This window comes from Ipomoea nil, unplaced genomic scaffold (genome assembly GCF_001879475.1).
Source record: "Ipomoea nil cultivar Tokyo-kokei standard unplaced genomic scaffold, Asagao_1.1 scaffold0415, whole genome shotgun sequence".
Taxonomy (NCBI): Eukaryota; Viridiplantae; Streptophyta; class Magnoliopsida; order Solanales; family Convolvulaceae; genus Ipomoea; species Ipomoea nil.
The window spans coordinates 2,023,292-2,039,989 of record NW_017616843.1 but is presented as its reverse complement, the minus strand read 5'-3'; the positions used below and the strand labels follow the sequence as shown (position 1 = coordinate 2,039,989).

General features: G+C 36.1%; 2 protein-coding genes across 3 annotated transcripts; both read left to right on the top strand.

The window, feature by feature from the left end:
• Positions 1-205: 205 nt before the first annotated feature.
• LOC109172278 (protein kinase byr2-like) lies at positions 206-8,247 on the top strand. Of its 2 annotated transcripts, XM_019321448.1 has the most exons (7): positions 206-458; positions 636-748; positions 909-958; positions 1,050-1,103; positions 1,309-1,361; positions 2,009-2,731; positions 7,903-8,247. In XM_019321448.1, the coding sequence occupies exons 1-6, from the start codon at positions 290-292 to the stop codon at positions 2,068-2,070; spliced, it is 501 nt and encodes a 166-aa protein (XP_019176993.1). In that variant the 5' UTR covers positions 206-289; the 3' UTR covers positions 2,071-2,731; positions 7,903-8,247. The 2 variants fall into 2 exon arrangements, with proteins under 2 accessions (XP_019176993.1, XP_019176992.1); XM_019321447.1 differs by lacking the exons at positions 206-458; positions 636-748; positions 909-958; ... (1 more) ...; positions 1,309-1,361; positions 7,903-8,247 and adding exons at positions 3,419-3,494; positions 5,911-6,977 and having other exon boundaries at positions 2,085-2,731.
• Positions 8,248-11,804: 3,557 nt separating this feature from the next.
• Positions 11,805-15,442, top strand: LOC109172279 (phosphoglycolate phosphatase 2). The gene is made up of 11 exons (XM_019321449.1): positions 11,805-12,036; positions 12,186-12,253; positions 12,390-12,482; positions 12,591-12,662; positions 13,444-13,515; positions 13,888-13,947; positions 14,045-14,097; positions 14,433-14,530; positions 14,613-14,712; positions 14,794-14,897; positions 15,023-15,442. Exons 1-11 carry the CDS (start codon positions 11,916-11,918, stop codon positions 15,118-15,120), a joined length of 939 nt encoding a protein of 312 aa, XP_019176994.1. The 5' UTR covers positions 11,805-11,915; the 3' UTR covers positions 15,121-15,442.
• The last annotated feature ends 1,256 nt before the right edge of the window (positions 15,443-16,698 follow it).

Here is a 16,698-nt window from a genome sequence, read left to right as displayed (position 1 = left end):
AGTCAACGCCTAACATTAACCTATTAAAATTTATAACGTAAAAAATGTTAAATTTGTGAGTGGTATATATAATAACTTATTCAATATTTCAATTCACTTTAATTTTTTTAGCATCCACGACAGTGACTTTCGCAAGTCACAGTCAACCAAAGCATAAATAAATTCATCAAGGACGCCAAAAAACAAGATTGATTCGAAGTTCGAAATTCTCATTTCTCTAATTTTCTTCTTTTCTCTGCGTTTACACAAATTGATTCGAAGAATCATTTGAAACGAGGACAGTATCAGGATGAATGAAGTATTATCTTCTCTGTCCTTCAACGCCACCTTCGCTATCCAAATTCCCGCATACCAGTTTTCCCGCGCAATTTTCTCAGTATTTGCCGCCGTACCGCAGAATTACTCGCCGAGCTTTTGCAGCAATGGCGTCGTGCTCCTCCCAAGTTCCGTCGCACACGGTGAGTTTTCTCGGTTTGGTGTCATCACCGAGAAGTCAGATTATTGAAGAGCTGCACGGCTCTCAAAAGAAGCGTGCGGTTTCTGAAATCCTGTTGCGTTCACGTTTCGATGTTTAAATTCGGTAGAGCGTATGCGTGCGGATATACATTACGTTATTCTGGTGCCAACTTGTGCAGGTTTACTGATGATTTCATTTCTGATGAATTTGATTGAATCAATGCTGACTTATCGGGCGAAAATTGAAGAGGGCTTTGGGCCGAACAGCCTTGGAATTCTGTCAATTTCAGATGTTTTAGGGTAAATGATATTTACACAATACATCTGTTAATCTTTTAGATAGAAAGTTGTAATTGTAATTTGGCTAGCTGTCAGATTATTGAAGCTGCATTATCAGTATGATGTCAGCTTGTTATATGTGTTTTGCTTTCTCATCCTTTTAGTTTTTGTAGGTTCCTGAGTATACTTTGTTGCGTAGAAACCTACTTCTTCTTTCACCTAGGTAAGAATATATTCTTGACTGCAGTTCTGCACCATAGATATATGTGATGTTTTATTTGGATCTAACATTATAAAGAATTTTTTCTTATCAGATTAGCCAACCTGCCAGAAAGTGTGAAACAGGAGCTGGAAGATCCTCATAGAAGGTAACTAAACTTATCCCATGATCAATCCTTAAATGAATGAATGCATTGCTATTCTCTAATATTTGGTTGTTTGTTCCATCTCTAATGGCTGCCATCCTCATGCTGTCTGTATTGAACTCCATATGCAAGTTTGTGCTTGGGGATTTTATTTGCCTTTATTCACCATTTAATCTTAGATTTGATATGGCCTTGGGACTTATGCCAGGTATAACTTTGGATGGAGTCATGGAAAAGAGAAGCTTGAATCTGGAAAGCCAGGTAGAATTGACTGTTCTTGTAATGGTTGAGAAAGAGAAAATCATAGAATTCACTTGAGAAGTTTTACATGTCAAAGTTATTATGTGATCATTACAATTTACAACACATTGGTGACTAACAAATGAAATAAAAGAACCTCCAATAGAGGTCATTTCATCCCTTTTTCTTATAATGAAATATTAAGTTAAATGGATTGTGATAAATTTTTCGGCCTGTGGACATATTGCTACTTTTTTTAATATATAAAAAAGGGGCTTTGAAGCAGTAATTATTTTACTTTTACTCATAATCTTCATTAGTGTGTGATACACACATGGCATGCATATGCACCATCTAATTATCTATGGATGTTTTCTATAAATTTATATGCATCACATGTTATGTTTAACACTTTAACCTGCTCTCTGTGCTGTTTTCTGAAACTTTACATATATTTCATGTTTCCTTGGACTTTCTCACTGCTACTTGATGTTTATTACACAGATACACTGAAAGGATCTAGTCATACCTCTGATTAATTTCCATGTATCAAATCTGTAAAAATTTTGCATGTCACCTTTGAGTTTCTGCAGTTATATATTTGATATTGCTTAAAGATTATGTTCTTTTCTATCCTTGTAAAGATTATGTCTTCTCTGTCCTTGTAGATGTTCATCATATTGCGGACGAAATATATGGCCCCATAGCGCTCTGCCAGAACTTGAGATGAGTATATTTTATCTATTCATCTATCTATAAATTCAACATTTACTTATTTGCATTGCACTTTTTTGGTCTATTTCAAATACAAATTTGCTTGATACTTGATTACAGATGTTATCTCTACCCCATTCAATGTTGTTGATAGAACAGCAACACCTAAATAGTCTATATTTTCATAGGCATCATATGATCCTGTTTTAATCAATCCTTGTACTGTAGAGGTTAATTTGACATCAATGTTTAGCCAATTGTTGGTTCTGCAATTAGGTTTTTTTGTCCATGAATCTTAAACAGTTTTGATAATACTAAATATCTAAATTTAAGGAAAATTTATTCTTTTTTCATTCTTTTATTTGGAAAGTTATTTGGGTAAAGCTGGTGATTAGTTGACACATATGAAGACATGAAGTATTTGTTAGTTTTGTATTTGCCAGTATGTTTCACTTTCTGTACAATGATAAGTAAATTAACTTAGGCATGGTGACATATTAATGCAGGAGGGCATTGAGTTAAAATTTTATTTCTTCTAACACAGATTTTTGAGTTCCCTTTACTTGATTGGTGCAGGATGAAAACAAATGAAACTGATGGCCTTGAACAGATACTTCATCGTTCTAGATGTCATGTCATAAAGGCCGACTGCTTTACTATTTCCCTGCCCAGCAAAGGTAATCTTATATTCTCTTCTGTACCAGTTATGCTGTTATGTTTTCAGTTTATGTTAAATGGCACTTGGCAGAAGACTAAACAGAGACTCAGAACAATGACCAAAGCTATTTGACAACTTAATTGGGCTTTTCTATTTTCCCAAAATGGTTAATTCAGTTGACTGTTGGCTTGAAGCTTTTATTGAAAACACTTTTTTTTTTTTCCACCAGTTTCTTTTGTTTCGATTAATTTGTATTCACAATTCAGTGCTAGTTATCAACTACTATAACATACACATATAAGACAAACTCTTTGTCCAAAGTTTTTAAAGTCGTCATCTTTTTTCTTTATCGTATCGTCACCCGTTTGTGAATATTATAAAATGTCATATCTCAATATGGAATTTAGTCATTCACTAGAATTTTTTGGATGTTGAGATAATGGCCTTTGAAAATATTTGTGACTGTATGATTGATTTGTGATTTTATATTGTTCTTGTAACATTTATGAATTCTATTAGATTTCCTTTTTTTGTTGGTCCTCTAAATCTCTTCAAAATATAATTTTAGTTTTGTATTTTCACCGTTTTAGAAGGAAGAACATGGATATGAGATCTCTATATTAATTAATTAATTATTTATTTATTTATTTTAATTGTTATGGATTATTATTATTATTATTATTAATTTATTATTATTTTGCTTTAGCAACTAGCCAGCTACCAAGCTGATGAATCCATGTCATCATGGTGCGGTTGGCATACTGATCATGGTTCACTGACAGGTAATCTAACTTCTAGAATTCCTCAGCTCCATTCTTTGCACTTATAAATTGATGGTTTTAATGGGATCGGGTCCATCATAAACTGGATGTACAATCACGTAACGAGAGAAAATAGCGTACTATCACTGAGGGCCACCCCATGCACCAACGAGCACGACCACCTCGTGCACGCCCGTGCATGTCCTGTAGGCTCCGCACGCAGTGTCTGCTGCCACCCGCACACACGCAAGAAGTTGCCCCCTTGAATGCACCCATGCATGCAGGTAACCGCCGCCACCCCACGCACACCTACGTGGTGCAGCCCCCATGAGTGCATGGACCAAAGCCCAATCCAATATATTCCATCATAAATATTTGTCACTTTTCGCTGTACATTTCACATACCACTTAAAGAAGAATACTAGATTAGAGGTGTTGCATCACTTTTGAACCATTATAAAACTCTCTTTATCTATTTATTATATTATATATTTAATTTAAATTTTATGCTTACCAGACTTATTTTGATACAAATTGTTACTAAAATCAAAACTTAAAATGTATATCATTTTTATACAAAAAATTAAAGAACGTATTTAAGATTATTTTTAGTGTTAAAAATTCAATTAATTTTATAAATTAAATAACAAGTTTTTAACATCAAATTCAATGCATTCAGTTAATAAGTGAGTTTACATCGTTGTACTTATATGCTATTTTCTTGGGTGAAGTGCCAAATAGCACCATGAACCAATTGCGATATGTCATGCTGCACCCTGAACTTACATAAGTGATTATTCGATTCACAAATCAAAAAAAATTGTCCGCCTAGATTTTTTTACAGGTTTCCCGGTTGCCTTGATGACATGGCACAGGTAATGTGCTGATGTGGAATTTTTTTTGTTTTAAGTCAGTCTTTGCTTGGTCAAATAAGCTTACTCAGATTATGAAGTTTAGTTTTTCAAGACAGTCGTCCAAGCTTTTATCTCCAAAACCACAGCAGCAATTTTCCCCTTCCTCGTCAAAGCCTATCGTGGAATGGGTCGACTAACCTCTGCGATTGAAATCCCAAAAGAACGGCGCCGGAGCCACAGAGATAGCGGCCGCGACCATGACCGTGGCCGTTACTCTCCGGAATCCGATTCTTATCGCCGTCGCTATCGGAATCGCAGCCGTAACCCTAGCCGAAGCCGGAGTCGTAGCCATAGTCCAGACTACTCAAGGTATGAGCCTTCCTCTCATAGCCCACCTAGGGGTGAGAACGAGCCAGAGGATACTCAAGGTATGAGCCTTCCTCTCATAGCCCACCTAGGGGTGAGAACGAGCCAGAGGACGTTGATCAAGACTTTATTGACCAAAGGCAGAACCACGATTTGAAGGAAAAAGAGAATGAGAAAAAGGAAAGCTCGAAGTTGGAGTCTAAGAGGTCGAGTGATGATTCATCGGAGAGTGAATATGTTTTTGAATCTGAATCGGATGGTTCACGATACAGGAAGTCTAAGAAGAGCAGGAAATCTGGTTCTAGACGTAGAAGCAAGAGATCAAGATCAGTGTCTGAAAGTGAGAGTGAATCCGCTGATTCAAGTGATGATTCAGAAGCTGAAGCTAGGAGGAGGAGGAGGAGATTGAAGAGAAGGCGACACCAAAGGAGTAGTCTGAAGAAGAAAAGTAGAAGTAGAATGATGAGTGATGAGAGTGAAACAGAGTCTTCTGAAGCCAGTGAATCATCAGAAGATCATGTCAAGTCAAAGAAGAGGAGGTCTTCTTCCTCAAGGTATAGGTGGAGCAACAAAAGGAGTGGGAGATTGTTCTGGAAAGTCGCGAAAGATCATCGCTGGCCTGGAGTTTCTTGATCGCCGACTTCGAGAGATTATAGCATTGTGACGAAGATCGGCCATGGAAGAGTATAACAGAGGTTACTTTATATTATTTAATATAAATGGTGAAAGGGCTGCCAACTAAATACCTCCACATCAGCAAGAAAGAAAAAAAGGAAAAAAAAAAAACCTCTACATCATCAAGTTATAACTTGTTACTTGGAGGCAACCTGCTAAAAAAGCTAGGTGGACAAAAATTTTTAGTTTGTGAATCGAATAATCACTTATGTAAGTTCAGGGTGCGGCATGACATATCGCAATTGGTTCATGGTGCGATTTGACACTTGAGCCTATTTTCTTTTATTTGAAAGCCTTTTAAAATCTTCTCTTACCTCTTATCTTTTATTTGAAAGCCAGACCAACCCTCGCCTAGTTTCCTAATCTTACTCTCCAAGTTTCCTAATTTTACTTTCCAAATCTAATCTGTCTTACCTATATAATACTTACTTCCCTAGGATAGGAGGACCATCTCAGCAATTAACACTTTCGTAAAACACTCTTTTCATCACATCGCACTCTGTTTCATATGGCTTGTCAAAAATTTCAAACTCTTGGCTCAGGATCCTACGGCACTGTGTTTCTTGGCCGACTGCTTTCTTCATCTTCATCAACTGATTCGCCCCTGTTCGCCGTGAAGTCTTCAAAGCTAGAGTCTTCAAGCTCACTTAGGGTTGAAGGGCGACTCTTGAATGCACTCCGAGGATGCCCCTATATCGTCCAGTGTTTCGGAGAAGACACCAGCGTAGAACACGGAAGGGCTGTCTACAACCTTTTACTGGAGTATGCTCCGGGTGGGTCACTGGAGAACCTGATCAAGTCTCGCACTGGAAGACTCCTAGAATTCGAGGTATCTTTCTATGCTTATCAGCTTTTGATGGGGATACTGGACGTTCATAGGCGAGGGTTGGTTCACTGTGATTTGAAACCTGCGAATGTCCTTGTCTTTCCGTGTGGGTTCGGGATGAATCGTCTGAAGATCGCAGATTTTGGACTGAGTAAGGTGGCCGGAGTTAACATTTTTGGGGGTTGTCACCGGGGATCATTGCTGTATACCTCGCCGGAGTCATTGGTTTCGGGGATGCACGAGATGCCCAAGGATATATGGTGCATGGTGGTGGAGATGCTCACTGGAAATCCACCATGGAGGTTCCGTGATAGCAGGGATGCGACTCTAAACATAGCGTTCAAGAAACCCGAAATCCCGGAGGGTATATCGAATAGCTGCAAGGATTTTCTGGAGAGGTGTTTTGAAAGAAATCCCACTACGCGATCAACTGCTGCTGTTTTACTCAATCATCCATTTGTTGCCAACGAATTCAATCGACTGTTGGGGCAAAAGTTGGAGAAGGATCATCAAGTGATTGGAGGATGGAGTTCCAATGTTGGGCTGTTTTCGACTAAGGTTCCTAGGTCTTGTTCCAGACAGCTTCTCTTTTCAAGGACGGAAAGCGATGTTGCTACTGTCGGACAGTAATGATGTGTTCTGTTTCATGGGAAAGTTTTAGGAGAAAGAAATAGGCTTATTTGTATAGAAACTTCATGAATCTTACTTGTACAAAGCTTATTTGACCCTCGAATTCAATTTTGATTGTGTTAATAAATAAAAAAATTTTAATTCCTGTTTTTCTCATTTGCTCCTTTCCAGAACATAAGTTATTTAATTTTTTTAATTTCTGCAATATTCTCCTTTCCAGATACTATATAGTCCCCCTATGTTGTCACTTGAAGGATCACTTGCAGTATTGGCTATCCTCAAGAATAATCTGCTGCATACAATTGTTAGCTAGATCCCCTTTGAAATAGCTATTAAAGTATATTTTAGAGTTGTTTTTTTTTTTTTTTTTATCATTCTATTTATGGATTCTCCAACTTGATCGTATTATATGTGAAAGATTATGATTTTTAATGTCCTAATATTCACTCACATTAAACAAAGAACACACATATTCATTGATTCATTTCTCTTCTTATAATTCTATTCCTATGTGAAATGAAATTTAAGGTTTCACAGTTTACGAAGTAATTTGAAAATGTTTGAATATATGAAAGCAGATATCAATAGGTGTTTTAAATTTCTTGGCACAAATGATCTTTGTGGATTTACTTCCATTTCACTTTAAATCTGGTTGTTGTGTGTCCATGCTATATATAGAAAGCCATGAATAAGTTATAACTCTTTACTAGTTCATTTATCCATAAACTAATTTGATTTGATTGTGCATCTATTTGTATAAAAGTTTGCAATAGTTATACACTACTTATACTGGACATGCCAATACACATTCGATCTCCAAAACTGCATTATATTGTGTTTTAACTTCAGCTATACAATTCATCATCTAACAGACATTATATATATTGCTTCCCTAATTATTGTCTCTTTGGTTGATTTTGGCATTGTGTTTTTGAAGTTAACGTTCTTAACTCGACCTGCTATCATTGTTTAATTTTTCAGATCCACTATTAGTACCTGAAGAATGTGTATGGTTGGTGACAGATTGGACTCCCAGAATGGGCCTATCCTTTCACACCTTTTCTTTGATTATTTGCAGATCAGAGGCTTCTATTGATCAAATTGGTGTCATTAAGGGGATGCTTGAGGATCTAAAAGGTGCTTGGGTCAACGCAGCATTAATCTTCACAAGTCACAGTTCTGTTCTGTCCCTGCTAATGTTCATCAGAAAGCCTTAGCTTGCACAACTATCACGGATCCCGCCCTTTGACTCATGCTCGACAATTCTTGACTGCACGATGGCCGGCCAGGACATGAATATGGTGGTGGTTTAGGCCTTGCAAAACGTATGGCCGGCCAACGTTTGGCAAGGCTGGAACTAGGTAGCTAGGATGAAGTTACTACCAAAATGCATGTGTCCTCAATTCACAAGTTGGGTCCATATGTTTTCACAGATGCTGTTGAAACTTGAAATTGAGAGTACCAAATTGGATTCATACCTTTCTTTGGTTGGTTAATTGGTTAAAGCATGAAAGAGTGATTACTAATTAATGTGGAAAGATAGATAGATATATGGTGACACGGTTTTACTGCAACTCAAAGGTGTATATCTACTATATATGGTGTTCTAGAGGAGGTTGATCATGTCCCAGAGGGCATGAATTATATATGGAAGCGCTCAATGTTCCCAAGGCCGGGGAATGGGTGAACTGACTGCCAAGCTAAGCTGTGTTTCCACATTGGTTAAACTCAAACATCTTGGGCAATTATGTCTGGGGAACAGACTGCAGTGCTTGTAGTGATTGTTCAGTGGCGAAACGAACATACGGGTCTTAACCTGGAAATGTGGTTGAGTGGAAAGAACTCATCCATTCTTAACAAAATGTCAAGGGATTGATTCTTCACTTTGGATATTGAGATTGCATGTTTTTATTTTTTTCAAAAAAAAAATTAAAAATAAAAATCGGTTTTTATGCACATTGAGAAGGAGTTGCATTAAAAAATCCAATGGAAATTCCGAATATGAGTGTGCAATCAATTAACCGAACCGTTTTAATCAAAGTTTTTAAAGTTTTAACAATTAATCAAACCGAAGTTTTTTTCGATTAATCGGATATGAGTGTTCAATAGATTCCAATTATTGAAACATGTTTTCACAAATCAATGCAGTATAGAAATTATAGATGTACTGTATAGAAATTATGGATCTACTGTATTTAAATTATGGATCGTACAGTTTTAGAAATTATGAATCTAAAGTATAAATTTTAGTTCACCGAGAGTCTATAAATTATGGATCTACAGTATAGAAATCATGGATATAAATTCGTGTGCACCATGCAAGGTGACCACATGCTCACAGCATAACATTTCATTCCTCTAACCCAATCAACCAACAACTATCAATTAAAATTCATTTACCAAACAGGACCTTTATATTTGACAAGTATGAGAATTGATCAAGCATCCTCATGTGTAGTGTGTGGACGTATGGTATTCAAACCCATGAATTTTACCATTTTGAAGATATGTTCCACATTAACTAACTAATTAAAATGTTAAGTGTTATAGATAATTTATTTTATCATCAACATTTAGAAACCTTGCCACGTATAAAGGCAAAATTACCATTTGGAAATTGAATATCTTCTAAGCTAAAGTGTCATCCCCCACCATGAACCATTCCTGATTATTCATGTCGCACCATGATCTTTAATAAGTGATATTTAGATCCGTAAATCATTATTTTTTTTCGCCAAGAACTTTTTATAGGTTTTCCGATAATCCTAATAACATGGCAGGGTAATAAGCTGACGTGGCCTTATTTCTCTGTCCATTAAGCATTTTTAATTAATTAAAAAAAAAAAAAAACTACTCCAATTACAAAGAAGATTACGTCAACCAGTCTGTCCTCTCCTTGTGATGTTGCCCCCTGCTGCAACGCGTGGACTGTTGGCCATGGGAGTTACCACGGCCTGACCGAGAAGCAACCACAGCCCGAGAGAAGGAAGCAGTCCACGCGTCGAATCATTGTCACCGGCACACCATTGACAGCCAATGGCGAAGCGACGGAGCGGTATTCCGGTTGATTTATGCATGCAGTCATCACCATAGCTATGGCTTAGATTTGAACTTCAAAGCATCAGCACCGCACTAATTTCTCTCACTGATTTTTGAAAAACTATAACTAGCTTGGACACACATACGACAAGGAATATGAAACCAAGGATCTGATGGAAAACAGTATCTTGCTACCATTGCCAAAAAAGAAAAAATGGCAAACAGAAGAAACTAAATTCAGTGTTCAAAAGATGAAATTAACAAGTTTAAATGATCACTTTCATCAAACCTTGGCTATTATATTTATCTTGAATTCAACATTTTGAGACTAATTTGCATCAGATGTTTATTGTGAATTAATGAACTCACAAAATGAAAGAAGGTGTTAGACTCAAGGATACAGAATGACGGCCACCACCATGTGAGATGCAGAGTCCAGAGACTCCTTCAGCACTCTTGGTGCAATTCTCCATCTTGCACCTCTTGCCGCCACCGTGCCGAATGCACAAGCTAGACTTCCCCCTCGCAATTGATACAAATTTGCAGGAAATGGAAGCAAAAAACAGAGAGTCATAAGTCTAAATGATCGCTGATTCCAGTTTCATCATCAATGTCCCCAACATCAAACCTCCATCATCATTGTCATCAAGCTCTACCATCCTCTTCCATGTCATAGCTTTGTCGCCATCAACATCATCTTCATCAAAGCTCTCTCTCTCTTCTCTATTAGTTCCATGCAAAAAGAGAACGACAAAAATGAAGGTGGAGGGTGAGTGTTGCGTTCGGAAGAAAGAAAAAAAAAATAAAACTGGGTTTTTTTGTTATTGGTTTGCTACCGACGTGAGGTAAAGAAGACGATGGTGATTTCGTTAGTGGGTGAAGATAGCTGGCAGCTGTGTTGCGTCTCTGCTGCTATCCTGGTGGAAAAAAATAAAAAATAAAAAATAAATAAAAAATTTCATGTCTGAGATGACCGGTAACCTGTAGAAAACCTACAAAAAGTTCTATGCGAACAAAAATTAATGGTTTATGGATCTAAATATCACTTATTAAAGATCATGGTGGGGCATGAATAATTGAAAATGGTTCAGGGTGCGGGATGACACTTTAGCTTATCTTCTAATATTAAACTCAATCAATAGATTCTTTATCAACAAATAATAAAATTTCTACCACACTGTGATTTTTTAGGATATATATGTAACTTCATGGTCCATCGTCGATTTTTTAAAATTCCGGTTGCATTTTCAGACCGCACTGTTACATTTGAATCCACTGTCGGAAAGCAATCTACCAAATTCAGTCGCCTTTCTTCATCCTCCCTTTGGATTCAATGTAGTTGAGTTCGTACCAGAGTGAAGAAGACGACGTGTTTCCGAAACGGTGCAACGTCATCCTAGAGGCCTCCATGTGCTCCGACGAGAGCTGCAGGTTCTTCTGGAGATCGTCGATGACGGCGCAGCCGCCAGCGATGATGTAAAATCGCAGCGAATGATGCAGAATCGTGAAATTACATATATATCCTCAAAGATCACGGTCGACAAACGGTCAAATAGACGGAGGACCAAATCGTGTTAAAATTGCAAAGTTAAGGACTTAATTGGTTGAAATTGAAAGTCGAGGATCAATTTGTGAATTTAGCTATAGTCGAGGGACCATTTTGGATATTTACTCCATAAATAATAAGTAAGACCGATAAAATGGAACATTGAGTACTTGAGTAGTAATTTGGAATTGAAAATTGAGTTCTACTACATACACTTTCAAAATTCTACTCCTTCATTTATACTCCTTGAGGTGGCAAATCAAGATTGGTTATTTTCATCATGTGGGTCCACAGAAAATTATCTATGTCAAGAACATGTGTGAAGGAATACAAGTTTGGAGTTTGGAATGGGAGTACACCAATTATTTTCCATGAAAATTATATGGTCAAAGGTTCGAACTGAGCATATGCCACAAAGAAGTGGCAAAATGCGAATTCGCTCTTCCTTTTTTTGTCAAAAAGCCCACTGAAATTCTCCTTCTTCGATCGCCGGCGAAGAGACCACCATGAACGGCCAGCTTTTGAATTCGCCCATGAAACAGTCTTCCTTTCGCTCCGAGTGTCTCTCCTCCCTTAATGTCAAAGAGCTTGTCGATTCCGTCGATGCGTTTCTCTTTGATTGCGACGGTATGAGTTTTACTGCACTCATTGCCATGGAATCTGACTGGCATATCAATATGTAGTCGAAAACTCGTTTAGTATATTTGTATATTTGTATATTCAGCATACAATTGTTTTTAGTCTGATTTTTTCAAAAAAATAAAATAAAATTTAAGGCGTGATTTGGAAAGGCGATAAATTGATAGATGGAATCCCTGAGGCACTCGATATGCTTCGTCGCATGGTACTTCAATTCCATTTCATTCTTCTTCGTTTTGATTTTTTTGGATACTTCACAAGAGATTCTTTCTATTTCTCTGCAAGTTATATCTATATAATATATATGCACATTGATAGGCGTGTTGATGCGATATTTTTAGGGGAAGAAGCTTGTTTTTGTGACGAATAATTCGACAAAATCAAGAAAACAGTATGCCAAGAAGTTTCACTCCCTTGGAATTCCTGTTTCCGAGGTTTGTTTGGCTGACCATTGCTACTGCCATAGTCTGCTGCTAATAAGAGTGGAAAGAGTACATTTCATTAGCCCTTCTTTCTGAAATAGTCTCTCACTGCCTCTGCAGGATGAGATATTCTCGTCATCGTTTGCTGCTGCAATGTATTTGAAGGTTCGCAACTTTCCCACTGACAAGAAGGTAAGCATTCCTCTGTGCAGGGATGGTAGTTAGTTTAGGCAAGCTGATGATTCCATATTTAAGGGCAGCTGTTTTCTGTGTAGAACTGTAGAAGTAAAGATTTGGCACAGATTTTCTGGTTTGTATTAAACTTGTTTACAAGATTTTTGGAAATCTTTCGTAATAAATAGAATTCTTGCTTATAGTTAAAATCCACTCTGGAATAAAGAAGTGAAAATAGCTATTAAAGTATATTTAGAGTTGTTTTTTTATCATTCGATTTATGGATTCTCCAACTCTTGCTTATTAGATGTGAGAGATAATGATTTTGATGTCCAAATATCCACTCACATTAAACAAAGAACACACATATTCATTGGATAATTTCTCTTCTTATTCTTTTGCTACTATTGACATTAATTTGAGGTTTTACAGTTTACAAAGTAATTTGAAACGTTTGAATATATGAAAGCAGGTACTGAGGTGTTTTAAATTTCTTGGCACAAATGATCTTTGTGGATTTACTTCCATTTCATTTTAAATCTGCTTGTGTGTCCATGCTAAATATAGTAAACTGTGGGTAACTTATAACTCTTTACTAGTTCATTTATTCATATACTAATTTGGTTTCATTGTGCATCTATTTCTATAAAGGTTTGCAATAGTTATATTGGACATGTCAATATGCATTCTCCAAAAGTGCATTATGTTTTAACTTTCTTATACCTACTGATATGATTGAAATTAACTAATAATCTAAAACTTAATGATGTAACGGTAGATATCAAATTGATATTTTCAGGTTTATGTTATAGGCGAGGAAGGCATATTGGAGGAGCTTGAGCTTGCTGGCTTTACAGGGATTGGCGGTCCGGTTGGTTTCCTTCTTTTCCGTGTGCTTCCAGACTTGGACCTTATTTGACAATACTCTGTCAGTTATCAAAAACACTGCTTATATATTCCTTGATCATATGGTTTTTTTTTTTTTTTTTTCAAATCAGCAACATATGATCTCTTCCTTTTTTAGTTTGGCTATTGCAATTTTTTCCTCTGTCCGGCCCACTGCTTAAATATGGTTACATAAAATTGGCCACAAGCTCCAAGTGTAAAAGTTGTTATGAACTTCCTTTTCCTTCATTAAACAAAGTTTATATAATAATAACTTTTTTGTTCTTTTAACATCATGATTTTGATACTATACTATTAATTTGTATATCTATTAGCTGATGATAGACCAACTTTGCAGGAAGACGGAAAGAAGACTTTGGAACTGAAATCAGGATTCGTTTTTGAGCATGACAAGAATGTAATGTTTGAAACTGCTCTCATTTATAAACAAAGTTCTTTTGAAAGAAATTCTTTTTCTTATTGTTTCTATTGAATAGCTGTACTTTTAAACCCAGGTTGGAGCTGTCATTGTTGGACTTGATCAATACATCAATTACTACAAGCTGCAGTAAAGCATATACTTTCCACGCCCACTTTATTTCTCTCTATTCCATAGTTATGCTTAACTCTTTAAATTTCCTAAAAAAGCCTTATATTTTCTCTTGATTTACTACTACTGACTGTTTCTAACGTTCTGGTATCCGTGGAGATGAAAAAAAAAAAAATCATTAATGATGAATATATGTAGGGGATACCATACATTAGTATCCAGCCAAGTAAATTTCACCTACTCATGGGATTGAAATATTAAATATTGATCTGTTAAAAATGATATTTAAGAGAAATGAAAAGATAGTACACTAGTTTTAATTTTTATTTTGCATTATGAATGGAATGCTACAGGTATGGAACGCTTTGTGTACGTGAGAACCCCGGATGCCTATTTATTGCTACCAATCGTGATGCAGTGGGGCACTTAACCGATCAACAAGAGTGGCCGGGTAAATGCTAGATCTTAGCCATTTCTGACAACAGCTATACAGGAGATGTTCAAGAATTCGTAATATTCTTTTATGGTTTTAGGTGCTGGATGTATGGTTGCTGCAATGTGTGGATCAACTCAAAAAGAGCCTGTTGTAGTTGGGAAACCATCAACCTTCATGATGGATTTTTTACTACAGAAGTAAGCAAAATCTTGCGATGGCTCATTGACATAACAGGCATTGTTCTTGAAGTTCTTAACTCTGCAATCATTGTTTTGCAGATTCAATATTGCTACCTCGAGGATGTGTATGGTGGGTGACAGATTGGACACAGATATCTTATTTGGAAAGAATTCTGGCTGCCAGACTCTCCTTGTTCTTTCAGGTTCCAGACTCTTATCCTTGTCGATCTCTGAGACTATGTCATTTATCGGGATAGAATTCGATTTACCTTAAGAGATGGATTGAACATTTGGCTCGTGTTGATATCAGTGTTGGTGATTATTGCAGGTGTAACAAATCTGTCGACACTGATAGACTCTGCAAATGACATTAAACCAGATTATTACACCGGCAAGTTGTCCGATATTCTAAAATTGCTGAAATGATTAATTATATAGTCATCATAGTATAGCATTTTCACATTATGCAAAATTCTCACTGCATCACACATAAGTTCTTTGTGGTCCAAAAGAGATTCACTTTTGAGCTTCTTGGACCAGGAATCCTGGTTCTTCTATTTTCTGATTTTTGAATTTCTGCAATAATCACAAGCAAAAATATATATATATACACTGTACTTTTTTTTTTGAAGTTCATGGAGGGGGGACACCCCAAACTATACACTGTACCTTTTTAATACCTTACTTGGCTACTATTGTGTGGTGTTGATGAATGCACACTAATGTATCTCTTTAAGCATTGTTTTTTTTTTTTTTTTTTTTTAACAATACTTTCAATTAACTAGAGTCAAATTTGTTTACTTTGATTTATATGGTTTGCCACATGAAAAAAGACATTTCACCTTCTTTTTTTATATTAAATTTTCAAGAATTATTAACTGAAATATGGATAATAATGTGATAACCACCATCAAGTGTTAGACCATAAAATAGGCTTAAAATAGAATGACATTTTCAAGAATAGGTCTATTTGGTTGTTTGTTAATGATTTTTATTCTTGAAAATGGGCTAGTCTTTACAAGACCTTAACATTATTGTGGAGAAAATTTATTAAAAAACATAAAATTTTAAATAAAAGTTCAATGGCATTTTTGTAAATATGTAGAAGATTTCCCACATCATTTCTGGGGGAAAAAAAAAAAACCACATCATTTTGGGGGAAAACCTCATCATATAGTTAAACTAAATATGCATGGATACTTAAACACTAAACACATATTGTTTGGAAAAAATATGCATACTTTTTTACATGCATTATTTTAGACTAAATATGCAAGGTCTAAACTCACATTATTTTTGTTCAAACACACATTGATTTTGCTTAAATAGGAATGGATATGGTAATCAACAAGTCTAAGTACAAATAATTTTGGAAAAGTACACATAGTGGTGGGATACATTCACATATCCAAACTTCTATTTATTTAAAAAAATATCACCACCTTTTTAAAGTATAAATATAATGTCATTTTTTATGGATGAATGAAATTTATTCTCGTTTCTTATAGAAAAATCTCTTCTCTTCTCATGTGAACTCGACTATATATATAATCAGGTGAGAACCAACCTTAATCCACGAACTGCAAAATTGTGAAGGATTGCACCGCGACTACGACATAATTGCACTGATACGGCTCCCAGACATGCCTGAAGAACCTTGCGGTGCAATCGTATTCGGGTGCGGTGCAATCATTTAGTAAGTGCGGCGCAATTCTTCACAAGTTCGCAGTTTGCCGATTAAGGTTGGTTCTCACATGATTATGGACACACATATATGAAAATTTTATTTTGTTGATCAGTAGCAATGTCAACTAAAACGTAATGCCATTTTAATATTAAAATGATTTTCCATGATGTCAGGTATAATTAATTTAAAATGATTCCAAAATATGGTCCACACAATAATGATTGGTACAATATGAAATGGTTCACAATATAGTTGATTGTACCTGATAATATTAGAAATTATTCTAGATTGTAACTATAATATTGGAACTCATTCCA

Coding starts and splice junctions, on each gene's coding strand:
- LOC109172278 (XM_019321447.1), top strand. CDS start 3,449: ATGTCATCATGGTGCGGTTGGCATACTGATCATGGTTCACTGACAG. Junction 3,495..5,910: donor TGATCATGGTTCACTGACAG/GTAATCTAACTT, acceptor CTCTTGGCTCAG/GATCCTACGGCACTGTGTTT.
- LOC109172279 (XM_019321449.1), top strand. CDS start 11,916: ATGAACGGCCAGCTTTTGAATTCGCCCATGAAACAGTCTTCCTTTCGC. Junction 12,254..12,389: donor TCGATATGCTTCGTCGCATG/GTACTTCAATTC, acceptor CGATATTTTTAG/GGGAAGAAGCTTGTTTTTGT. Junction 14,098..14,432: donor ATCAATTACTACAAGCTGCA/GTAAAGCATATA, acceptor GGAATGCTACAG/GTATGGAACGCTTTGTGTAC.